Source organism: Lampetra fluviatilis, chromosome 4 (assembly GCF_964198595.1).
Source record: "Lampetra fluviatilis chromosome 4, kcLamFluv1.1, whole genome shotgun sequence".
NCBI classification, from domain to species: domain Eukaryota; kingdom Metazoa; phylum Chordata; class Hyperoartia; order Petromyzontiformes; family Petromyzontidae; genus Lampetra; species Lampetra fluviatilis.
The window spans coordinates 15,453,631-15,481,101 of NC_136278.1; the positions used below are offsets into that span (position 1 = coordinate 15,453,631).

General features: G+C 47.9%; 1 protein-coding gene across 1 annotated transcript in view; it reads left to right on the plus strand.

Moving 5' to 3' along the window:
- The window catches only part of REV3L (REV3 like, DNA directed polymerase zeta catalytic subunit), a 360,686-nt gene that overhangs the window by 173,991 nt on the left and 159,224 nt on the right, over nt 1-27,471 (plus strand). Inside the window, exon 4 of the mRNA XM_078855676.1 lies at nt 20,144-20,304. Coding sequence (XP_078711802.1) covers nt 20,144-20,304 — 161 coding nt within the window. The remainder of the gene's footprint in view (nt 1-20,143; nt 20,305-27,471) is intronic.

Below are 27,471 nucleotides of genomic sequence, written 5' to 3' on the forward strand. Positions count from 1 at the left end.
CGAGACCAGAGGCTCTGCACGGTAGTAGGCCTCGACACGCCACTCTTTGTCAGGCAAAGACTTTGTGCTATAAACTCGATACACCCAGCGTTGCCCGGGGGAAAAATACATTTAACATCTTCTGAAAACTTTAAAACATAACATACCAACGAAAATACAACTGTGTAATTAAAATTTTTAAACCGACCGTGCCAAGAATCGATTCCCTGAATCTCGCAAACGAATCGAAGGTTGTAGATTCATTTAGAATCGGCTTGTTCCTGTTTAATATAAGTTGGATATAGAGTTGATATAAACTGCTACGAATGGGAAATATCCGGCGTTGACCGGGGCAAAAATATAATTAAAAACTCCTGAAAACTTTAAAACATAACATACCAATGAAAAGAAAACTCTGTAATTAAAAATGTAAACCTCCAGCGCGCCAAGAATCGATTATTTGAATCGCGCAAAGGAATCATTGAAGGTTGTAGATTACTTTAGAATCGGCCTATTCCCGTTTTAAAACTGCATGTCGCCAAGTTTGCTTAACATTTCCAACAGACACACACATTCACACATTTAGCTTTTACATTTAACATACAAAACGTCAGCATGTACTGCTGTCATCATAGGCAAAAATATATACACCCTCACCACTCTCTCTCACCACTCACCCTCACCACTCACCATCACCACTCACTATCACTCACTATCACTCACCACTCACCCTCACCACTCACCCTCACCACTCACTCACCCTCACTACTCACTACTCACCCTCACCACCACTACTCACCCTCACCACTCTCCCTCCCCACTCTCCCTCACCACTCTCCCTCAACACTCTCCCTCACCACTCTCCCTCACCACTCTCTCTCACCACTCACCCTTCTCCCTCAACACTCACGCTCATCCTCACCAATCATCCTTGCCCTCACCACCACCACTCACCCTCACCACTCATACTCACCCTCGCCACCACCACTCACCCTCAACACTCACCCTCACCACCACCACTCACCCTCACCACTCACCCTCACCACCACCACTCACCCTCACCTCTCACTCACCCTCAACACTCACCCTCACCACTCACCACTCACCCTCACCACTCACCCTCACCACTCACTCACCACTCACTCTCACCACTCACCCTCACCACCACCACTCACCCTCACCACTCACCCTCACCACTCACTCTCACCACTCACTTTCACCACTCACCCTGACCACTCACTCTCACCACTCACCCTCACCACTCACTCTCACCGCTCACCACTCACACTCACCACTCACACTCACCACTCACACTCACCACTCACACTCACCACCTCACCACTCACCATCTCACCACTCATCACTCACCACTCACACTCACCACAGACCCCTCACCACTCACCCTCACCACTCACCACTCACCCCTCTCCCTCACCACTCAACCTCACCACTCACCCCTCTTCCTCACCACTCACCCTCACCACTCTTCCTCACCACTCTTCCTCACCACTCTTCCTCACTCCTCACCACTCACGCTCACCACTCACCCTCACCACTCACTACTCACTGATCACCACTCACCACTCACTACTCACCCTCACCATCACTACTCACCCTCACCACTTTCCCTCACGCTCACCATTCACCCCTTTCCCTCACCACTCATGCTCACCACTCACCCTCACCAACCATCCTCACCCTCACCACCACCACTCTCCCTCACCACTCACCACTCACCCTCACCTTAACCACTCACCCTCACCACTCACCCTCACCTCTCACCCTCACCACTCACCCTCTCCACTCACCCTCAGCACTCACCACTCACCCTCCCCTTCACCACTCACCCTCACCACTCACCCTCACCACTCACCCCTCACTACTCACCACTCACCCTCACCACTCACCCTCACCACTCACCGCTCTCCCTCACCACTCACCACTCACCCTCACCACTCACCATCACTGTGGTGGTGGTACATGCTATCATGACAGTAGTACAAGCTGACGTTTTGTATGTGTAATGTCAAAAGCTAAATTAGTGAATGTGTGTGTCTGTAAGAAATGTTAAGCATACTTAGCGACACGTAAGCAAGTTTTTTGAAAACGGGAATAGGGTGAGTGGTGGTGGTGAGGGTGAGTGTTGAGGGTGAGTGGTGAGTGGTTAGGGTGAGTAGTGAGGGTGAGTAGTGAGGGTGAGTGGTGAGCGTGAGTGGTGAGGGTGAGTGGTGAGGGTGAGTGGTGAGGGAGAGTGGTGAGGGTGAGTGGTGAGAGTGAGTGGTGAGGCTGAATGGTGAGTTGAATGGTGAGAGTGAGTGGTGAGGGAGAGTGGGGAGTGGTGAGGGTGAGTGGTGAGGGTTAGTGGTGAGGGTGAGTGGTGAGGGTGAGTGGTGATTGGTGAGGGTGAATGGTGAGGGTGAATGGTGATGGTGAGTGGTGAGGGTGAGTGGTGAGGGAGATTAGTGAGTGGTGAGTTGTGAAGGTGAATGGTGAGGGTGAGTGGTGAGTAGTGAGTGTGAGTGGTGAGGATGAGTGGTGAGGGTGAGCTGTGAGTTGTGAATGGTGAGGGTGAGTGGTGAGTACAGTCAATATGCACTGCTGTAATCATAGCAGGTACCACCACCACAGTATGTACTGCTCTCATCAGAGCAGGTACCACCACCACAGTATGTACTGCTGTCGTCATAGCAGGTTCCACCACACTCGGTATGTACTGCTGTCATCATAGCAGGTACCACCACCACAATATGTACTCCTCTCATCATAGCAGATACCACCACAATTTGCACTGCTGTAATCATAGCAGGTACCACCAGTCAGTTTGCACAGCTGTAATCATAGCAAGTACCACCACAGCAGTATGCACTGCTGTAATCATAGCAGGTACCAACACAGTATGTACTGCTGTAATAATAGCAGGTACCACCAGTCAGTATGCACTGCTGTAGTGATAGCAGGTACCACCTCAGTCGGCATACACTGCTGTATTGATAGTAGATACTGCTATCGAGTTGGTAGATACTGCTATATAGAGTTAGTAGATACTAAAACAGTCAGTATATACCACTACAGTCAGTCAATACTGCTACAGTCAGTATATACGACTATACAGTCAGTACATACTACCACGGTGAGTAGCTACTAGAGTCAGTAGATATTATTATAGAGTGAGTAGATACTGCTATAGAGTTAGTAGTTACTACTATAGTCAGTGGATACTACTATAGAGTCAGCAGATACTATACAGTTAGTCGTTACGACTATATAGTGGGTAGATCCTACTGTAGGCCCAGTAAATACTACTATGGTCAGTAGTTACTACAGTCACTAAATACTACTACACAGTCAGTAGCTACTACTGGCTCAGTAGATACTACGGTACAGTCAGTAGATACTACTACAGAGTCAATAGATACTACTTCCTCTGTTGTATGTAAGGTGTGTAGGTATATATACCTACGAGGGGTAAATATATTTTTTGAGGGGGGGGGGGGTCCACAATTTTCGGAAACCTTTTACATCAACTATTTACCCCACACTTTCTACAACTTTTTGGACTTGTGCAAGCCTCTTATATATTTGTTGGTATAGAAATGTACAAACGGCCCACCGGGCTTTGACAATTCCTTAGTATCTGTGTATATATATGTAAGGTTTTTAAGAAATATATTTTTCACCCGGGCAACGCCGGGTACTTCCGCTAGTCTTTTTCTTATATATAAAAGTCTCCGCGCGCTCACGCTTGCGGGGAATTTGGCTCTCGGACGGTGGGGTTTAAGACCGAAATAATTTGCCAGGCGGCACGCCCTAAGCCCCGTGGTGGGAATAGGCTATTCCGTTTTCCCGTCCGTAAACTTTAAAGTAGTTTAATTAACACATTTGTGCCGTTTCTATTATTCATTATTTACTTATTGCACGACATCGACCGTACCAAGTGATGCCAATTGCGTGGGGGGGGGGGGGCGGACCCTGCCAAGTCATGCGCGTTCGCTCGACCTCACGGGAGACATTTTCTTTTACGCGTTTTACAGTCAACACATACACAAATCACGCTGCGGATATTTATTCACAGTGTCATGTCCTTTTCGCCCCCCCCCAACACGATGCGTTCAGTTTATACTACAGACTCCGTAGATAATAATATTTTACTGCTTACATACCATTATTCTTGCACGGACGGCGGATGTTGGGGGGGGGCGGGTAGCGGCCCAGCCCCTAGCCTGGCAACGTGCCAACTCCGTGGCTCGCCAATGTAGGCCAGAACGGGGGCTACGCATCGCACAAGGCCTCAACACGCCTATGCCAAGTACACATGTACTTGCTTCTTACGCTAACAACTCAAGTCCATTGTTTATTATTGTTAAACACATTAGTTGACAAACATTACAATAATAATGTTTGTGTGCAGATAAAAACTCAGCTTCATTGTTTACCATTATGAAACAAGTTCACAGAGAACCTCATTTGCCAGTAAAGATATGATAATTGTTTTTTTACCCTTCTATCTGGCAACAAAACTGACACCTTTTTACAATGAGTCATGTTTGCATAGACCGCAATACCTGCAGTCATAATACAAACAAAAGAACATAACTCTGATAATGTGCACTGTCCTTGAAGTTGATTGGTCCACACCCGAGACAGCTTTCCTTAGAGCCATCTGGTCCAACCCATGTGAGACTAGGCTCTAAGGAAAGCTGTCTCGGGTGTGGACCAATCAACTTCAAGGACAGGGCACATCATCAGAGTTATGTTCTTTTGTTTGTATTTTGACTGCAGGTATTGCGGTCTATGCAAACATGACTCCTTTTAAAAAGGTGTCAGTTTTGTTGCCAGATAGAAGGGTAAAAAAACAAATATCAAGTTCACAGATGTTACAATAATTATGTTTGCGTGAAGATAACAACTCCGGTTCATTGTTTACCATTATGAAACGAGTTGACATGTTACAATAATTATGTTTGTGTACAGAAAATTCTTTTTGGATTTTTGGGTTGCTCAATTTCCCCTTTTTTTGCTGCGCTTTTATAACGCTGCCACGGTCTACTGCCAGTCTGTGATTTCTGCTTATTTTTTAAATGCATTTCTATTGTTTCCATCGCTCACGTCACGCTATTTACTCATACGTAGTACTGCGATACTGATAGCTGTGCCATCATCGGGGATTGCTGTGCCCGTCGATGTGTGTGTGTGAGTCCATGTGTGTGTCTTTGAGTCCATATGTGTGTGCGTGTAGAGCCATGCGTGTCTTTAACTCCATGTGGGTGTCTTTTTCGAACGGACAACGTCAAAGTGTTTTTGTGTGTGTGTTAGTCCATGTGTGTGTGTCAGTCGATCTGTGTGTGTGTACGTCCATGTGTATGTCAGTCCATATGTGTGTATGTTAGTCCACATGTGTGTACATGTGTGTGTCACTCGATGTGTTTGTGTAAGTCAATGCGTCTGTGTGTGAGTCCATATGTGTGTTAATCCATGTCTGTGTATCTAAAGTAGATATCTGTGTGTCACAGTCCATATGTGTATGTGTGTGTAGGGCTATGTGTGTGTCAGGCTATGTATGTGTAAGTTTATGTGTGTGTGTCTTAGTCCATATGTGTGTGTGTAAGTACATATGTGTGTTTACATCAATGTGTGTTTTAGTCCACGTATCGCTGTGTGCGAGTCGGTGTGTGTGTGTGTGAGTCGCTGTATGTGTGTACGTCCATATATGTGTGTGCAACTCCATGTGTGTATATCTCAAGTGGATGTCTGTGTGACAGTCCACATGTGTATGTGTGTGTACGGCAATGTGTGTGTCACTCTATGTGTGTTTGTGTGTGTCGCTGTATGTGTGTACGTCGATATGTGTGTGTAACTCCATGTGTGCGTTTCTCAAATGCATGTCTATGTGTGTGTGAGTCCATAAGTGTGTGTCTGTAAGTCGATGTGTTTGTGTGTGTCAGTCCATATGTGCGTGTGTCTTAGTCGCTGTGTTTGCATGCCTCTATGTTAGTCAGTGTAACTCTATTTATTTGCGTGTCTGTAGGTCCATGTGTGCATCTTAGTCCATGCGTGTGCTTTATTGACCTGCTCAAGGCCTATGATATCATCAGTAGGCCTGGCCTCTGGGTTGCTCTTCGTGCTTTCCGAGTCCCGAACCCACTCATCACCATCCTTAAGGACCTTTATGATGGTGAGCGGCCCCGCGTCTTAACTACGTGGCCTTGAGTCAGAGCCATTCCCTGTACACCTTGGGGTGCAACAGGGATGTCCTCTGGCTCCCACATTGGACCACGTAGTTCGTCGAGCCTTCAATACCTGTACCGGAAGAATTCCCATCTGCTATAGATACAATGGGAGGCTGATCGATGCCCGGGTGCGGTCAAGGGATGGCTCCCTGTTGCTCAACCACGTTATGTATGCCGATGATCTGCTAATGGCTGCTCACTCGGAGGAGGAGTTGGAGGTGCTGCTCCCGAACCTGGAGCTTGCCACCAACAGGTGGGGCCTTACCATCAGCCCAACCAAAGCTAAGCACCTGCCTGGCTATTTTGTACCATTGGACATGGACACTCCACCTGTTGTATATGTTGGATTATTAAATTTTGATAAAAATAATAAAAATTAATAATTTTCCAAAAAATTGCAAATTGCATTAATTATGTTAATGTGTGTATTGATATGCATAAATTATGATAATGTGTGTAATTATATGCATAAATTATGATAATCGCGGAGATAATCGTAGTAATTTATGCGGATGCTTGCGATTATGTCACTGTGAGCAGTTATGATAATTAGGCTTAGCTTCGTTTATCCAGTGTTTTATCAATCAGGATAACACGATTATCATCGATTAAACGTTTACCGATTATCTTAGTGTGTTATGATATTTTAGGTCTCCAGTTTCAGATCTCATCACAGGATACAGTACTCAAGAATAAGACAGTTTTGCATGGACTTGGAAGGAACACTCGATATGCTTCTGTGATAACAATTTTATTCTAACAAGCATGTGACATTCTATCATGCAGGTAAAACATGCGTCAATAATTCATGAGCAAGATTATGCAATTAACGAAAATGGATGACTAAAACACTTCTAACAATCGTAACCTCTACCTTTCCACCAGGCATCTCATTAGTTCCCTCATGTATCGATCACAATCGGCGACTGGCCGAGTTTGAAAACAAGCATGACACACTTCATATGGCGGTAATAAAGCACTTATTGTATCCCAGAGGCGAAAGTATATGTCAATAGATTCATCGGCAAGTATAAAATCCTCTTAACGGAATGTTTGATATAATGGTGGGTGAGGGCGTGTGTGTGGGAGAGCGAATCTGGCTCTGTTTTAATTAATTCTTCGGCGAGACTCTGACAAAGAAACCGGTTTGACAAGATATTCTCTGTGCTTCCTTGAGCCTGTGGGTGTGGAAACGATACAACCCTGTTAGGAGATTCCTCTGTCCGTGCGAGTTGCAGCCGAGACTTTCTCCGCTGCGAGGTGAGCGGCGGTGCTTGGCGGCGCTCGGTAGCTGACGGCGCGATGGCGCCTCTCTGCAGCTCTGACGGCGGCACTCGTTCGGAAGACTTTGACTCTCTTTCTCCACTGCGGGATGACGAGTCGGTTTTGGTTGATGCTGGTTGATCTGGGTGTGTATTAGACACACGGCGCATTCAACAGCGCTGTCCTCCTCCTCACAGCCGTTCAATCAGGCTTTCTCCACTGCTTCGCGCTCTCTGCTTTGCTCGCTTGGCGATCTCCACCTTTCCTGCGGGTTGATCGCTGGTCGTCACTCTGACGAGGAGCGATGTTTCGTTCGTGGCAGGGTGGACGTTGGCGTCTTTGTTGGCTTCCTCGCAGCTCGGCGACTCAGGGTAGCGATTCTTCTCAGGTGGTGCAGACCTCGGCTTGTTGCTGCACGTCGCTACCCCGCGAACCTCGTCATTCTGGATGACGAAAAACTTCTTCGTTGTCGGTGTTGAGATGAGATGGGGCCGACGCCCCGTGACGAGATGGGGCCCAGAGCCCCTGACGAGATGGTTTGAATGGATTTTTCCTCGGCTTATATTGGGAAATTCCACTCAGTTTTCCCGAGTTGTTCAAAGGCTGTCATAAAACCTTCCTGTGGGGGTGAAGTTGTGCGTTCGTGTGTGTCGTGTCCGTCCGTGTGTGTTTGTCCGTGTGTTTTAGTCCGTATGTTTATTAGCTTTGAAGACCAGCTGTGTAATCGTTCTGGAAGGAGGGGTGGGGGCCTCGCGACGGCGCCACCTCATTATCCATTAACCAGACCGATGGTCCGCGTTCGCATCGAGTTATATAAAAAAAATATTCTAATCCATGTTATTGTTACCGAATAATATTTGTCGCGAAAACCTACGCGTTAAGCGAGCTTAATTATTCCCTCCCTTGCTCGGGGATCATATCTTTTGTCTCACACAGCTTAAGTTGTTTTGGTTTGGAAGTTGAAATGCGACTTATTTGCTGCTTAGTTCCATTGTGACTTGATTGCGAGCGACCCTGATCATGCCGTAACCGTGTTCACGGTGTTTCATCATGGCCCGATCTCCCCATAAAAATGTTATTTTTGGTCGCGTGTGCAATTTTTGCTGTCCGTGTTGCGGGGAGACAAAGACGGTTGTTTCCACGGTGGAAGCACCCGGCGCATGCGCTTATTTATTTATCTTCGGAGGCATGTGTTCCAACCTTTATTGGGGCACTCCTGGCCCCTGGTGTGTGGGTGTGGAGATCCTCTTCGGGAAAACAAAGATGGCTGTGTTGCGTTTGGTTAATTATGAGAGACTTCTCCGCCCTTAGCTCCTCTAGGAGATCCACTTTAATTCCGTACTTATTATTTGACTTCTTGTGATTATTTAATCTGATATCCCGGCTAGGAATTTTTGTTTTGGAGCGACCCAAGCCATAATTATTCTTTGATGCTTCGGCCCGGCGCGTAGAAACTACCAAGTGTACATAATGTCCGTATGGAATTAATACATGAGGATTCAAACCCGTCTGTGTTTTTTTGTTGTCGATGCTATTTCCTTTGTTAAGAATATAATTATCTCTTCCTCCGTGGTGCCTGGTTTTGTAAGAAAATGTAACGAAAGGATGTCATTCTAACCCTCTGCCTGCCATTCCCCCCTCCCTTGTTCCTCTTGTGTGAAATTAGGGGAGTTTTTATGACCCTTATTGCCCTCTTTCATGCCCTCTAGTCTTTTGAGGTGAGGTATGCGCATCTGTGGAAGTGTGGGGGCGTGTCCGTTCCCACGTTGCCGCGTGTCTATAAAAAAAATGATATTATATATGTTGGCAGAATGATTCTTAAAAAAAAATAATATAAAAAAAAAATACAAAGGGGGTATATACACAACAGTCCGCCCTTTTGAAAATTATCAGGGGTCGATTTGGCCACTGGCGAATTTTCAAACAAAGTAATGCCCCCTTTTTTGTCATGAATCCCATCAGCCGCCCTTACTCTCGGCAGTTATTTCTTACGACACGCGTGCACGTATTACGATCTTAACCTGGTTACATTTGAAATAAGCAAAGAAAATAAACAACACGTTAAACATCGATAGTGCGTTACATCGGTTCTCATCCATCATAACTACGGCGAATATTCATTTTTGTTTTTGTTAAATCCTGGGAAACGCTAGGTAGCGGTTTCGGACGCATTTCTTACGACGCGCGCGCACGTATTACGATCTTGATATGGTTACATTTGAATTGAGCAAAGAAAATTAAACAAACGTTAAACATTGATATTGCGTTACATCGGTTCTCATACATCATAACTCCGACGAATATTCATTTTTGTTTTTGCTTAACATGGTTACATTTGAAATAAGCAAAGAAAATAACAACACATTAAACATCGATATTGCGTTACATCGGTTCTCATACATCATAACTCCGACGAATATTAATTTTTGTTTTTGCTTAACATGGTTACATTTGAATTAAGCAAAGAAAATAACAACACGTTAAACATCGATATCACCAGTTACATCGGTTCTCATACATCATAACTCCGACGAATATTCATTTTTGTTTTTGTTAAATCCTGGGAAACGCTAGGTAGCGGTTTCGAACGCATTTATGCGTTACCTTCCTCATGGTGCCTGGTTTACCACTTATCACTTTGATAATTCGATCACGGTTTTCGGGTTCGTTTTTGTAGTTTCCTCTCTCACTGTCTCGCGTCGTGGGAGTGTGTGGTGAAAAATTGTGCTGCACATAACCAGAATTCGCGCACACGACCAACTTTGACACTTGGTTCGTGGCATTCGCTCTCTCTGCGATTACATGCACATTTGCCGAGTCAGTGTGTCGATTTAATTCTGTGCCTTGTAATGTTGCCCTCTTTGTTTTTACGAGTGTGTTAGATTCCAACACCATTCCCGATATGTCATGAACATTCGTCTCCATTTTAGCACTCCGATCCGCATAAATTTTGGTTTCCCTTGGATATTTTTCATTCAAAGGCTCATGCCTGCGCTCCTCAGGGCGTGTCTCTGTGTTCTCTCTTTGTCTCTGCTGTCTGTTATCTACTGTCCGATCACACTTCAATTCAGCCCTGTCCTTGTATTCGATTTGCGCGTCATTTACGGGAGCACTGTCCGCGTTTCTTACCGCATCGTATGCATTTGATGTTTTCCGGTCGTGGTGGTATTTGCCCGCCCTGTCACTTGCAGCCTGCTTGTATTTCCCAATGAGGCCAGGGTTTAACAAAACTTCAGCGTGCGTGGCGCGTATGGGCTGCTCGCTCTCAATCACTGTGGGTGGTTCATCACGTATTTGGACCGCATTCTGTGTTATTCCTCTATTCCCTCCTGGTATAGCCGGTGGAGAAATTGGTCGGAATTGGACCGATTGTGTTTGACCTCCCATTCTGCGATTCTCCTGAATGTTCGCATCCATACCTCCGCAGTCTGTGTACCACCTTCCCGCTAGATGGTTATCTTGCCATCTTTGTGTGTAATTTGAACCTTGCGTGTGTCGTGGGATGGGGTGTTGATATGGTTCTGCTCTGAACCTCTCCCTCCTACGATTCTCGTACATTTTTGGCCCAGTGTTTTTCCCATTTGGGTGCCAAATTTTTCCTGGATTGTTACTTCGCCATCTTTGTGCGTAATTTTGACCTTGCGTATGTCGTGGCATGGGGTGTTGATATGATTCTGCCCTTGGTCTCCACATTCTGCGATTCTCCTGAATGTTCGCCTCCGTACCTCCGCAGTCTGTGTACCACCTTCTCGCTAGATGGTTATCTCGCCATCTTTGTGAGTAATTTTGACCTTGCGTGTGTCGTGGCATGGGGTGTTGATATGGTTCTGCTCTGAACCTCCCCCTGCGATTCTCCTGAATGTTCGCCTTTGTGCCGCTCTCATTCTCGTGCCCCCCTCTCTCTGGGTTATTTTGCCATGTGTGCGTGCGTCTTTGCTCCTCCCTGCATTGTGGGACTGCTCGGTGATTTTTATTCCTCTCTGAGAGGCTGGGTTCCTTATCCCTCTCCCTGTGTTCTGGATCCGAATTATGATTCTCAGCTCTGTATAACCATGCCATGTACGCCTTGCTCTCTATGCGGCGTAAGGATGCGGTTTCTGGATTCAAAACCATTCTCACCCTTTCTGTAATCTCTGGGCTCAAGGATTCAAAAAACATAATTTTGAACATTTTATCTCCTTCGTGGAATTGATTCACATCGCCTGCGTAATACGCTCTTTTAAATTGTAAAAGGTAGTCACGTGGGTCTTGGTCCATGCCCTGGGTCATCGATTTTACCGCATAAAACCCCTCAGTGAGTGTCGAATATTCTCCAAACTTCCGAATCACTGCCAGGCTCAGTTGTTTAAAATCATTTCTAACCTTGTGTGGTAGTGACTTTACCCATGGTATAGATTCTCTATGTAAGCTTCGTTTCAACAAACTCGCTTTTTCATCCCGTCTCCTCAGCCCTCTAATCATTGCCTCCTCTTCTACTGTTGCGATATGTGTGTGTATATCCATGGACTTATTGTGGGGGTCAAAATCGGGAATTCTGACTAGAGCCTTGTCCATCAATTTCAGGGTTTTACTGGTGAATAAGTATTCCGATAGTTGATTGCCGACAGCGTCTACATCAAACAAGTTATCATCCGGCAATCTGTCACTTTGGTCTGTGCTGTGTCGGGCGTGTTTCAGCGGCGTGCATTTTTTGTGTGAGCGCTCAGTGCTGTGTCGCTCGTGTTGCCATTTCCCTTCAGTTTTTGCCTCTGCCCTTAGTGGAGCATGTCCTGTCGACTTTACTTTAACATTTTGCCTCCCTCTATCTGTGAAGTTGTCAGTCTCACATGTTTTTGTTTGCATATGTATCTCTCCCTCCCTTCTTTCGAATTGTGAGGGTTTCCCTTTGTCAAGGATTTTTTGTTCGATATCCATAATTTTTGTGCGATCAGTCCCTGGACTCTGTCCACGTACCCAAGAGTGTGATTTACTGTTACTTCCATATTTATTCTGTGGATCAACGTCTGTGAGTTTCGCTGGTGTCGCGAACACTGATTTCTCCTCCCTTACGATGGTGTGAGGACATTTTTCCTTGTTTATTAGAGACGATTTCTCTCCTGTTTCCTTTCCGAATTTTTCCTCATTCCACAATCCCTGTCTGTATGCCTGAGTGGGAAGGCATGAGTCCTGTCCTGCCTTCTCTGCAGTTTTTGCATCGTGTTCGCCTTCGTTACATTTTATCCAGTCAATTAGTTTCCCCCGAGGTGTGTTCGTGTTTTCGATACAGCTCCCTTCCCATATGTCTCTCTGACTGTACTGCTTTGTAACAGGTCGATCGGTACGCTTTAATACGAGTTCCCAGTATCCCGTAATCCATTCAAATATTATTCTTAATCCTAGCATCTCAAGTGTGGCGGGAGTTACTTTGACATTTCCTTTCAGAGTGCATATAAAACAATTATCTCACAGAGTGTAGTCAATTTGACTCGAGCTATTCTGTTATTTCCGATTCAGTGTGCGTACCTCTAACACCATTTATCACAGGATGCAATTGGTTCGATACGATATTATCTTAATTCCACTGTCTCTGTTTCAACCTGCTATTCTGGGTTTTAACCTTAGAGGGCGTTTTTTTTTGTTTTACGCCCGTTTACAATCACCATGCAATGTTCGATCACGATATTCTGTTTAACATGTAGTGATTCATTCCTTCATCCATGCAAAACACTGTCTGCGAGAGATCCCGGACGACGCTACCCCATTATGTTGTATATGTTGGATTATGAAATTTTGATAAAAATAATAAAAATTAATAATTTTCCGAAAAATGCGCAAATCGCATTAATTATGTTAATGTGTGTATTGATATGCATAAATTATGATAATGTGTGTAATTATATGCATAAATTATGATAATCGCGGAGATAATCGTAGTCATTTATGCGGATGCTTGCGATTATGTCACTGTGAGCAGTTATGATAATTAGGCTTAGCTTCGTTTATCCAGTGTTATATCAATCAGGATAACACGATTATCATCGATTAAACGTTTACCGATTATCTTAGTGTGTTATGATATTTTAGGTCTCCAGTTTCAGATCTCATCACAGGATACAGTTCTCAAGAATAAGACAGTTTTGCATGGACTTGGAAGGAACACTCGATATGCTTCTGTGATAACAATTTTATTCTAACAAGCATGTGACATTCTATCATGCAGGTCAAACATGCGTCAATAATTCATGAGCAAGATTATGCAATTAACGAAAATGGATGACTAAAACACTTCTAACAATCGTAACCTCTACCTTTCCACCAGGCATCTCATTAGTTCCCTCATGTATCGATCACAATCGGCGACTGGCCGAGTTTGAAAACAAGCATGACACACTTCATATGGCGGTAATAAAGCACTTATTGTATCCCAGAGGCGAAAGTATATGTCAATAGATTCATCGGCAAGTATAAAATCCTCTTAACGGAATGTTTGATATAATGGTGGGTGAGGGCGTGTGTGTGGGAGAGCGAATCTGGCTCTGTTTTAATTAATTCTTCGGCGAGACTCTGACAAAGAAACCGGTTTGACAAGATATTCTCTGTGCTTCCTTGAGCCTGTGGGTGTGGAAACGATACAACCCTGTTAGGAGATTCCTCTGTCCGTGCGAGTTGCAGCCGAGACTTTCTCCGCTGCGAGGTGAGCGGCGGCGCTTGGCGGCGCTCGGTAGCTGACGGCGCGATGGCGCCTCTCTGCAGCTCTGACGGCGGCGCTCGTTCGGAAGACTTTGACTCTCTTTCTCCACTGCGGGATGACGAGTCGGTTTTGGTTGATGCTGGTTGATCTGGGTGTGTATTAGACACACGGCGCATTCAACAGCGCTGTCCTCCTCCTCACAGCCGTTCAATCAGGCTTTCTCCACTGCTTCGCGCTCTCTGCTTTGCTCGCTTGGCGATCTCCACCTTTCCTGCGGGTTGATCGCTGGTCGTCACTCTGACGAGGAGCGATGTTTTGTTCGTGGCAGGGTGGACGTTGGCGTCTTTGTTGGCTTCCTCGCAGCTCGGCGACTCAGGGTAGCGATTCTTCTCAGGTGGTGCAGACCTCGGCTTGTTGCTGCACGTCGCTACCCCGCGAACCTCGTCATTCTGGATGACGAAAAACTTCTTCGTTGTCGGTGTTGAGATGAGATGGGGCCGACGCCCCGTGACGAGATGGGGCCCAGAGCCCCTGACGAGATGGTTTGAATGGATTTTTCCTCGGCTTATATTGGGAAATTCCACTCAGTTTTCCCGAGTTGTTCAAAGGCTGTCATAAAACCTTCCTGTGGGGGTGAAGTTGTGCGTTCGTGTGTGTCGTGTCCGTCCGTGTGTGTTTGTCCGTGTGTTTTAGTCCGTATGTTTATTAGCTTTGAAGACCAGCTGTGTAATCGTTCTGGAAGGAGGGGTGGGGGCCTCGCGACGGCGCCACCTCATTATCCATTAACCAGACCGATGGTCCGCGTTCACATCGAGTTATATAAAAAAAATATTCTAATCCATGTTTTTGTTACTGAATAATATTTGTCGCGAAAACCTACGCGTTAAGCGAGCTTAATTATTCCCTCCCTTTCTCGGGGATCATATCTTTTGTCTCACACAGCTCAAGTTGTTTTGGTTTGGAAGTTGAAATGCGACTTATTTGCTGCTTAGTTCCATTGTGACTTGATTGCGAGCGACCCTGATTATGCCGTAACCGTGTTCACGATGTTTCATCATGGCCCGATCTCCCCATAAAAATGTTATTTGCTCGCGTGTGCAATTTTTGCTGTCCGTGTTGCGGGGAGACAAAGACGGTTGTTTCCACGGTGGAAGCACCCGGCGCATGCGCTTATTTATTTATCTTCGGAGGCATGTGTTCCAACCTTTATTGGGGCACTCCTGGCCCCTGGTGTGTGGGTGTGGAGATCCTCTTCGGGAAAACAAAGACGGCCGTGTTGCGTTTGGTTAATTATGAGAGACTTCTCCGCCCTTAGCTCCTCTAGGAGATCCACTTTAATTCCGTACTTATTATTTGACTTCTTGTGATTATTTAATCTGATATCCCGGCTAGGAATTTTTGTTTTGGAGCGACCCAAGCCGTAATTATTCTTTGATGCTTCGGCCCGGCCGCGTAGAAACTACCATGTGTACATAATGTCCGTATGGAATTAATACATGAGGATTCAAACCCGTCTGTGTTTTTTTGTTGTCGATGCTATTTCCTTTGTTAAGAATATAATTATCTCCTCCTCCGTGGTGCCTGGTTTTGTAAGAAAATGTAACGAAAGGATGTCATTCTAACCCTCCGCCTGCCATTCCCCCCTCCCTTGTTCCTCTTGTGTGAAATTAGGGGAGTTTTTATGACCCTTATTGCCCTCTTTCATGCCCTCTAGTCTTTTGAGGTGAGGTATGCGCATCTGTGGAAGTGTGGGGGCGTGTCCGTTCCCACGTTGCCGCGTGTCTATCAAAAAAACGATATTATATATGTTGGCAGAATAATTCTTAAAAAAAAATAATATAAAAAAAAAATAAAAAGGGGGTATATACACAACAGTCCGCCCTTTTGAAAATTATCAGGGGTCGATTTGGCCACTGGCGAATTTTCAAACAAAGTAATGCCTCCTTTTTTGTCATGAATCCCATCAGCCGCCCTTACTCTCGGCGGTTATTTCTTACGACGCGCGTGCACGTATTACGATCTTAACCTGGTTACATTTGAAATAAGCAAAGAAAATAAACAACACGTTAAACATCGATAGTGCGTTACATCGGTTCTCATCAATCATAACTACGGCGAATATTCATTTTTGTTTTTGTTAAATCCTGGGAAACGCTAGGTAGCGGTTTCGGACGCATTTCTTACGACGCGCGCGCACGTATTACGATCTTGATATGGTTACATTTGAATTGAGCAAAGAAAATTAAACAAACGTTAAACATTGGGAGGTTGATCGATGCCCGGGTGCGGTCAAGGGATGGCTCTCTGTTGCTCAACCACGTTATGTATGCCGATGATCTCCTAATGGCTGCTCACTTGGAGGAGGAGTTCGAGGTGCTGCTGCTGAACCTGGACCTTGCCACCAACAGGTGGGGCCTTACCATCAGCCCAACCAAAGCTAAGCACCTGCCTGGCTATTTTGTACCATCAGACACGGACACTCCACTCCCACCACTCCCAATTGGTGATGGGGCATTTGTTTAGACAGTGGAGAGTTTCCCTGGGCAGTGTGCTAATGACCGGCTCCGGTCTAACAGCAGAGGTCTCACTCCGAATCAGTCGAGCTGCAGTATCTTTTCATTGGCTGCGCAACACTGTGTGGAAGCTACCTGCTCTATCACTCCGTACGAAGCTTCAGGTCTTCTCGGCCACGGTCATTCCCTCCCTTCTCTACGCTTGCGAAACTTTGACCCCCCATAATGGAACATCTTCGCCGGTTAGAAACATTTAGGCTGGCCTGCCTACGATCCATCCTGGGTTTAACCAGGCTGCATTGTGTGAGGAGCTCACAAATCCTTGAAAGATGTGGACAAAGTCCCATCGGTGACCTCCGGCAGGCAAAGCTGTGTTGCCTGAGTCATGTAGCCCGCATGGCCAGCCACCGCATGCCTTAACAGCTTTTATTCCGCCGGATCAAGGGGGCTAAACAGGCGCGGCACGGGCTGGAGAAGACATGGAGTGATGTGCTACAGGAGGACTTGGAGCTGAGTCCACTTGCGGATGACTGGTACCAGCCGTGTCAAGATTGGCCACTGTGGAGGAGGCTCCTGAAGGACGCTACTGGCCAGTTGGAGGCAGTCACCCTCCAACAACAACGGAGGGCGGAGGAGCGACGCTCACAACAACGAGCGGAGCGCTGGGTGGCTAAATCACAGAAAGTTGCCACAGTAGATGCCACAGGTGGTGCATCAGCCAGTCGTCTCAGTCAGTCGACCTGTGCCATCTGGGTTTGCCCCCTGACCTCTTTCCAGCGGGCGTTCGACACTTCACGTGGCCTCAAGGTGCACATAGCCTGGCACAAGCGTTGTTGTGACATCACCGCCACTTAGTGGCGAATGGCGGTTGTTGTTGTTCAGTCTATGTGTGTATGAGTCAATTTGTGCGTGTAACTCTATGTGTGTGTATCAATGGATTTGCGTGTGTAACTACATGTGTCTGCCTTTTTCGCCCGGGCAACGCCGGGTACTAACCGCTAGTTGACTCTAAAGTAGTAAGAACTGACTATAGTAGTAACTATTAACTTTATAGTAGTATCTGCTGACTCTGGCAGTATCTGCTGACTCTATAGCAGTTTCTACTGACTCTATCTTCATATCTACCAACTCTACATCTGTGTAGTGTCTGACTATATAGTAGTATCTACTGGCTATAGTAGTATCCACTGACTATCGTAGTAACTAAATCTATAGTAGTAACTTCTGACTTTATAGTAGTAACTTCTGACTCTACAATATTATCTTATGACTCTATAGTAGTATCAACCAACTCTATATTAGGGAATACTATAGTAGTATCTAATGACTACAGTATCTACTGAGTCTGTAGTGAGTTCAACTGAGTCGCAGACATACTCTTGGAGGCAACACATTTATTTAACACCAACACACTGGGTAACTGCCCCTTAACATAATAACAACCTATGGTGGTGACCACCAGGCTAACTACACTAATTGCAACGTAACTAGCTACAATGGACCAAACCACAGCTTGGGTCCAGGTCCACGTGTTGGAGGCTCGGTTGAACGTAGTACGTAGACGAAGGCTTCAAGATAAACAACAACGCCAGTATCTCTGGGGGACCTGGCTTATATTCTCTGCGGCGTGGCTGACTCCGCCCTTGACCACGACCACCTTCCAGAATCCTCGAGCAGGATCTGGGCCCGGACCACTTGACCACCCCTAGCCCCCACTCGGCCTTAAGATTTGCATTGAACTGCCCATATAGGACTCACCACTGTGATCTCTACATTGGGTCAAACTTAACATCTCTCAATGTTCGACGGCTTGTGCATCAGATCTTATTTATTCATGATGTACTTACAAAAATATCCGCAGGATACCTGCTGGATCTCCTCTCTGTTTCAAAGAACAAATTTGACCTAAGGTCTTCGCTCATTTACCAGCTTCACATTCCCTATTGCCTTACAAATACTGGAGGAAGGGCCTTTGCTATTGATGCCACTAGGGTCTGGAATGCTATTGCCAATAAACTGCAACTTGAATCACTACCTATGAGATCTTCACTCAAAACTGCTCTAGAGGAGTTGTACACCCCTAGCTGCCACTGCAATTCAGTGGCCTAAAATAAAATAAAATGTTTCGCTCCGGATGATCGCTGCAAAGTATGCTCTGTGTTTTGATTTAGTGTGCTGATCTTAAAGGTGCATTGAAAAATGTTGATATTCCGACTGATGCTCCTGCTGTTGTGGAGTAACTCATGCAGCCAGCTATGGCTGCAGAGTTTGGTAGTACATGTTGTTTACGTCGTTTATTGTGAAAATTCGGTCACAGTTCTTATGATCACTGTTTTATTGCTTTTATGGCTTTATTTTGGTGATTTTCGAAAAGTTTTTTGGTTTGGCCATGTTTGTTTGTTGTAGTACAGAGTTAGACTTATGGCCTTGATCTAAGTTGTCTTGTGGTTGTTGTTGTTTGACTTGCATCCCACTGGGATTTTTGCACACAGTGTTGGTGTATGGTGCTTTTTCTGCAATGTTTTGCTGTCTTTTCTTGGATTTTCTGTTTGCACATAGTCACTTTAAGATGTTTTCTTGTTCATGTTTTTGTTTTCTGTTTGTTGTGGTTGCACCCGATTCAAGAGCCGAATGGCTCACAGGGCTATACCTAATAAATGAACTTGAACTTGAACCCCCGGGCTTATCGAGTGGTATCTGGGTATTTTTTTAAACGTAAGCCCCACAGTTTGAGTGAAATCCATCGCAAGTTGCATACACAGGCAGACAGACGGGCAGGCAGACGGATAGACACACAGACAGACAAAACAATACTTAGTTCCATGTGTTAAACACATCTTGTCATAACACATCCACATAAAATCAGAGATATCTACGAACTTCGTTCTGATATGTTTCAAGTTGCTTTTCTGCATCTCGGTGCATGTCTATCGAAAGGACTAATGCCTCAAAACGTCTGGCAGTTCACCAGCATCAGTTCGAACAAGTACGACTGTGCCAATGAGACACTTAATTTTGAAACCGTGGCGTTTTGTATTGTGTTATTGGATCGGTCACTTGTCAAAGAGAAGACAATAGACGATTTTAAACCTAAACTTGGAATAGGATTGGTGACGACAGTGTAGTGAATATCGGTCCTTATGCTGTTGAAGGGAATGAGAATACTGACATGTTTGGGTTTAGGCTAAAGTCTTCATGTTTGGGAGAGTGAGGACAAGGTTTAGCTAATGAGTAGCTCATTCCCTCTCACTGCCACCTGCCCAACCACCTCCTTCAGCTCATTCCCTCTCACTACCACCTGCCCAATCACCTCCTTCAACTCGAGTTCACAGGTGTGCGTCGGATTCACCGGTGTGCGATGGCTTTACCAGTGTGTGATGGGTTCACCGGTGTGCATTGAGTTAATCGGTGTGCGATGACTTTACCAGTGTGCGATGGGTTCACCGGTGTGCAATGGGTTCACCGTTGTGCGTTGTCTCGGACTGGTGCAGGGTGTCCGAGCTTCTACAGGGAGGCGCTGTGATGAATAAGTCCTTCCAGCCCCACGATGCGCACATCCCGTACGTTCTGCAGTTCTTCATCGATTACAACCTTTACGGCATGAACCTCCTCAAGCTGGCTGCTGTCAAATTCAGGCGAGGGTCTCCTCCGGGTAAGACTTCACGCAGTGCACGTGTGGAGACATGTTGAACACATTTCCCCAGGCCACTGTGAAGCCGTGCGTCCAATTTCCACTTGGTTACTTGATCAACTTTATTCAAACTTTGTCTACTCAGCAAAGCCTCACCGAGTCCCAATCCTTCTTCTGGAGGTTTCTGCCAGGTATTTGCAGTTGGGGGCAGTGTTGATGCTGCTGTGTATCATCCCAATTGAGCATTTTACAGGTAATTTTTTATCATTCAAATGTTTGGCCAATACCAGTTACAGAATGGGACCTTTTTGCCAGTACCAAAGTATGAAAAAAAAAACAGTTTTTACCCTACTCTTTGTTTTTTTCGGTAAAGTCACGTAGGTAAAAATCTAATCAAATAAATGAAAACAACTAAATTAAATCACGACATTTCGGGCGCAGCATAAGCGTCCTTCTTCAGGTGGGGACAACGTAGCGAAAGCACAACCGCTTAAGTGTGTCCAAGAGATGGCTGTGATGAGGAATTATATAGTCGCGGGGGATGGAGGGAGGGGAGGGGCCATGGTGAGTGTGGGCGATGTGAGGAACGGGGTGGGCGCAACATACAGAGTTCAAACTAAAGCTTTGATGCCGGGGGCGGAAGTAGATAAGGAAGTGAAGATTAAGCAGACTGTGAATGTGGCTATGATTATGAAAATAAATCTAAGCTGGCTGTTTAGCAGTAAACTGCATGGCAGCTAAAGTTTTTTAACTTGATTAATTACATCCTTCCAATGATTGCTCAATTTGAATCCATCATCTCGGTTGAAGTTATGTCTATGTTTGTATATCTGGATGGCTTCATGGACAAATCTTTGGTAGTATCCAGGAGGCTTGCAGAGTACCTTGGTATCGGAGAACACACTGTCATGAGAACCAGCAGTATTATAACAGTGGTCAGCTACGGCCGAAGAATTTGTCCTGCCTTGTTTCAAATCCGACGTGCTCGCGAATGCGGTCAGAAATATGTTGTTTCGTTTCCCCGATATAACAATCACCACAGGTGCAACTCAGTTTGTAGACACCAGGGTACTATAAGTCATTAATGACATCCTTTACGGATGGGATCAGATCACGGATCTTGTGTACTGTACTGAATCAGACCTGGAACTTATGTTTGTTTAGGATTTTGGAAATATTTTTGGTAACACCTGCTATGTATGGCAACGTAATGATTTTGATCGGAGTCTCAAGGGGTTGTTTCTCCATGGTGGGAGAAACAGCTTGGCGGATAGCATGGTCCGAGTATCCGTTCATCTTGAGGGCCAGATGTACATGTTCCAATTCACTGGCCAGGAAAAGACGACATGGAATGCCTTCCAGTTAGTGGCAACAAATTTTCTCAGAAACAACAAGGCAGACAACTACAGGGAGTTGGTGGAAAACATCCTCAAGTCATACAAAAGCCTTGGTTGCAACATGTCACTAAAGATACAATTTTTGCACTCTCATCTAGATTTTTTCCCACCGAACTGTGGATCAGTGAGCGACAAGCATGGCAAGCGATTTCATCAGGACATTGCAACAATGGAGAAACTCTATCAGGGCAAATGGAGCCCATCAATATTTGCAGGCTATTGCTGGACAGTGACAAGAGATGCTCCATTTAACGAATTCAAGAGACAAGCCAAAAAGCGCCGAGTAAACTCTGAATAAGGACTAAACTATGTGCTTATATACACATAATAGTTTTTTGCCTTTTGTTTCATAATACATTTTATTTATTTAACCATTTTGCTGATTTTTTTAATCCTTTATATTAAGTTTGCTTGCTTAGGACCGTGCAAATCTTTCGGTCGTTTTTTAACCCACTTCCCGTGATCCAATCGAGCTGACATTTTCCACACAGACTCGTTGTGCGTGACAATTAATCTTCGTGAACATTTTTTTCCAAAATTTTACACTTTTTAGGACAAAAATATTATATTTAATTACCAATTGCTTAATGCTGCTGTAGGGTTGTTACGGGAGGGCTGTAGGTGCATGGGATCCAACGGGGAATAAACACAGTGGGCGGAGCTCCGGGAGTACACGGGGGTGGGGTGCCCGCAGCGACGTCCGCATCAGGCAGCCTGGGGGGTTGTGATCCTGACGGGGGGTATAAAGGGGGAGGACAGAGAGAGCTCGGGGCTCAGTCTGGGAACGAAGGAGGAAGAAGGAAGATCTTCTAGTTAGAAGCCCTGGACTCCCCTCGACGCCGCCCTTGTAAGGGCTGCGGAGGATCGAGCCAGAGGCGTGGTTCCGTGAACCAGGGTCAGTACCCTGGGACTCCGGAGACCGTAGCCCGACTCACCAGTGTCGGGCCAGTTAGCCTCCCCTAGCCCGTTAGTGGAGGACTTGGGAGTAGGTCAGGACTAGCTAGGGTGTATCCCCAGTTATCCGGGTGAGGGGGCCGCTACCCCCTCTAGTGCTGTCCTGTACCGACAAGCTTGAATAAACATACGTGTGCCTCAACCTGGGTGTCCAGCGTAATTACCGGTACTTCATCTGGTGTCAGAAGAACTACGGACATGGAAACACGCCAGACAGCTCGAGCCAGAGTACCGGAGGAGGACACTGCTGAAGTCATTGAGCCCGAGACGGCTCACCAAGACATGGCGCAGCCGGGGGCCGACGCGTTCCTACCGGGGCATCGGCATGAGGAGGGGCCGCAGCCAGACGCGCTACGGCTGGCTCACGAGAGACTGGCGGAGCTACTGTACGCCGCTGCCGCCACGCTGGAAAACATCACGCGGCTGGGGGCTGGTGGTCCACCACGGGGCGAGGGGAGTCGTCGACCTGAGCGCCTTCCCGCCATTTCTGAAGACTCCAACTTTGAATTTCCCGCCATCGTTACGGCAGCTGCAGAGGGCGTGGCCGGGCTCAACCTTGGGTCCGACACCGCTCTCGCTGGGACAGCTGCATCATCACCAGCGGAGGGAGCGTCATCACATCGGCGACAGGCGATTCCATCTGCCATTCGCGCCGACGCACAGCCGAGTCCCGGGAATAAGAGCCTGCAGACTTCCAAGGCGATCGCTGCGCTGCAACAACGGCTGCCTCCGCTGAAAGAATTTGTTGGTGCAGAGGGCGACTGGGGCGGCTTCCAGCGACGCTTCATCGCCCACCAAGAAATGGCAAGGTGGTCCGACGATGAAGCCCTCTGCGCGCTGCCGGCGCTCCTCGACGCAGACGCGCTCGCCGCCCTCACATCGGCGCCGAAAGAGAAGCGGTCTACTCTGCCGAAGGCGCTACAACTGCTGGCCGGGGTCTATGGACCTTCAGCAGAATGCAGAGAGCAGTTCTACGAGCGCAAGCGGGGTGAAAAGGAGTCGCCCCTGGCATACAGGACGAGCCTCCTAGCGCTGGCTAAGACGGCTTTTCCCCGTATGGACGATGACGGCGTGGACGCGATGGTCACGGAGAAAATACTCCTCCTGGCAGACGACCTGGACATCGCTGTCGTCGCACAGGAGGACGCTGAGATGACCTCTCTTCAGGCGGCGCGCCTCCTTCACGCCAACCTTCTGTCCCTGCGGCGGAAAGCCAGCAGGGCATCGGCAGGGCGTGCGGTGGCTGCAGCCACCCTTCCGACGGAGGAGCTCTTCGCCGTCGACCATCGACGGCAACAGGCGCAAGAAGTACGGTCGGCCCGGGACGGGTCAAGCCGTTTCAACCGCCCATCGTCTCCACCGGGGCTCCCGCGGTGTTTCAACTGCGGCGTCCGGGGCCACGTCGCCTCGGGGTGCCGCTCTCCGCGACAGCGCGGGACGACGCCTCGACGGGACGCCGGCCCTCCTCTTCCCAAGCTCCAGCAACATGATCCGGCGAGTCGCGGCACCACACATGCTTGGCCAAAGCACCCACCCGTTGCACACTCTCGCACCACAACAAACGGGGGGCCGATGTCGCGTTGCAAGGGGCCAACGCGGATCACTGCGGGGACTCAAATCGAGCCCAAACAGTGGTCCGTGTTGGCCCATCGCGTGGTAGCCGCGTCGTCAGGGTCGTCGGCCGTGGTCGGACACATTGACGGGGTAGAAGTACGCATCTTGGTCGATACGGGGGCATCGGCGACAATCATTTCGGAATTAATTTACAATATTCTGCCCGTACAAAGCCGCCCTTTAATGCCGGTTAACGTCCCATTCTATGCCGCTAACGGGGGCTCTCTCGGCATCATGGGACAGATTCGAGCGCAAATTTCTATTGGGGACATCAAATTGTCGGGGCCGATTTTCGTTTCCTCCTCGCTGGCGGTTCCGTGCCTGCTGGGGACGGATTTCTTAGGCAAAATGCCCATTCGTATTTTGATCGACCAAGGATGCATTGAGCTTCCGTCGGGGCGGCGCATGGCGTTCCTGCCATCCCCTGCGGCGGCTCCGACGGCGTTCGCGACGGTACCGGCGTTCGTTGTTAAGACTGTTCGTGTGCCGCCGGGAGCTCAAATGCTAGTGCCTCTGAAACTTCGTAAGCCCTTCGCTAAGGGCATAGGGGATCAGGGTGTTTTGCTGGGACCGTCTAGGGCCGGGGTTAATGGACCTCATTTGATTCCGGCCCAGACCGTTGTAAGAGGGGACGGGGACCCTTTCATCGCGGTCCTCAATGTGGGATCGCAGACGGTGGTGGTTCCTCAAGGGACGGTGCTCGCGCATGCGACGCCGATGCCCTGCGAGGTACCTGTCGCGAACCACGTTGGCTCTGCTTCCCGGATGCTCCCACATTCGGACAGCGATGAAGGGTGGCTCGACGCGCTTTGTGCGGAATCGACGGACCTGACAAATTCAGAGCGCCAACAGCTTAGAAGGCTACTGAGGGAATTTTCCGACGTTTTCAGTCGTGATAAATATGATTTGGGTTGCACTCACCTGCTGCGTCACCATATTGACACGGGTGACAGCGCGCCAATTCGCCAAAATCCGTTTCGGTTAAGTCCCGCCGAAAAGGACCATGTCAAATCGGCTGTTGATGACATGTTAGCCGCCGACATCATTTCTCCCTCCACCAGCCCGTGGGGAGCGCCGATCGTCCTGGTTAAAAAGCAGGACGGCTCGTTGCGGTTTTGCGTGGATTTTCGGCGCCTTAATAAAATTTCGGTTGCCGACGCATACCCGCTCCCACGGATGGACGAATCGCTGGACGCTTTGGCGGGAGCGCGATTCTTCTCCACACTAGATTTACTTTCGGGATTCTGGCAGCTTCCTCTGGACGATGATTCTAAGCCTAAAACTGCTTTCCGTACACCGCACGGCCTGTTCCAATTCAACCGGTTGCCGATGGGCTTACACTCAGCGCCGGCAACTTTCCAGCGATTGATGGAATTGGTTTTGGCTGGATTGCAATGGGAATCGTGCCTGATTTATTTGGATGACGTTATTGTCTTTGGTAAAACTTTTGATGAACATCTCCAGAGGTTGCGGGCGGTTTTCCTAAAGATGCGGGCTGCTAATTTGAAATTTAAGCCCCAGAAATGCCATTTGTTACGCGAGTCGGTGCGTTATTTGGGGCACATCGTAGGGCGCTCGGGTATTGCTACCGATCCCGCCAAAACGCAGTGTGTCAGCTCCTGGCCGACTCCCACCTCGGTGGGAGAGGTCAGGAGTTTTATTGGCTTCGCATCATATTACCGACGCTTCGTCGCTAATTTTGCAACGATTGCCAAACCCCTACACGCGTTAACATCGAAAGGGGTTCGGTTCCACTGGGGTCAGGAGGAGGAAGCTGCTTTCTGCTCCCTTCGGGACGCGCTGGTGAAGGCTCCTCCCTTGATTTACCCAGATTTTTCGAGGCCGTTTTTGCTCGACACCGACGCGAGCAACACGGGTATTGGAGGCGTGCTTTCCCAGGTGGTTGACGGCGTGGAACGGGTGGTCGCGTACGGCAGTCGGGTGTTGTCTCCAACGGAGCAAAGATATTGTGTCACCCGTAGGGAACTGTTGGCAATTGTCTATTTCATCCAACAGTATCGCCCATATCTGTACGGTCGGCATTTCACCGTCCGCACAGATCATGCGGCACTGCAGTACGCCCTGAAGGTTCAACAGCCATCGGGACAATTGTCCCGATGGCTGGAGGTCCTCCAGGATTTCAGTTTTGAAACCACTTATCGTAAGGGCGTTCGCCACACCAACGCTGACGCTCTGTCACGGATGCCAACCGCCTCCGAATGCGCATGCCTCCTGGGGTCGGGGCGTTGCAAGCCAGTAGGGGACATGATGGTTCCGGTCCTGGCGGCGGCCGCCGACGATGAAACGGTAGTCCCCATTGATATCGCCGAACAGGGGAGAGATTCCCTGCTTGGATTGCCCGTTGATGAATGGGGGCGCCTCCAGTTGGAGGATGCCTCCCTCCTCGCGTTGCGTCGTCGCGCCGGGGAGAGGGGGCGTTTGACGGGTCATGCCGACGCATGGGAAACCCATGCGGGCTTGCTTATGCATTGGGACGGGAAATCCCAGCGTCACCGGCTGGTGGTCCCTTCTGGCCTACGGGGTAAGGTGGTGTGGGCTGCTCATGAGCGCCTCCTCCACCTAGGTACCCAGAAAACACTCGCCTTGCTCCAGCTGAATTATTTTTGGCCGGGCATGACTAGGGATGTCGCTGATCTGTTGGCGGCATGCCCTCAGTGTGCGCAGCGCAAACCACCAGCACGGGAGTCGAACCCGCCCTTGCAGTCCATCCAGGTCTCCAGAATAAATGAACTGGTCGCACTGGACATTCTGGGGCCATTCCCCGCCACCCCCAGGGGAAATAAATATTTGCTTACTGGGGTCGAATATTTTACGCGCTGGCCTATGGCCTGGCCCCTGGCGAATCAGTCGGCAGCAGCCATCGTCGACGCCTTTGTCCAAGGTTATGTCATGGACAAAGGTGCCCCGGAGCGGTTGTTGACCGACCAGGGTAGAAATTTTTCCGGGAAACTCCTAAAACAAGTCTGTGATCTCCTAGGAACGAAAAAAATTCGAACCTCTCCTTATCACCCGCAAACGGACGGGATGGTCGAGCGTCTGCATCGCACCATCTCGTCTATGTTGTCGCAGCAAGTCTCGGACTCACAGACTGATTGGGACTTACAAATTCAAGGGGTTCTAGCGGCATACAGATTGGCTCCCCATGCTGCGACGGGATTTTCACCATTCTTTCTTATGTATGGCCGCGAACCCGACCCACCTG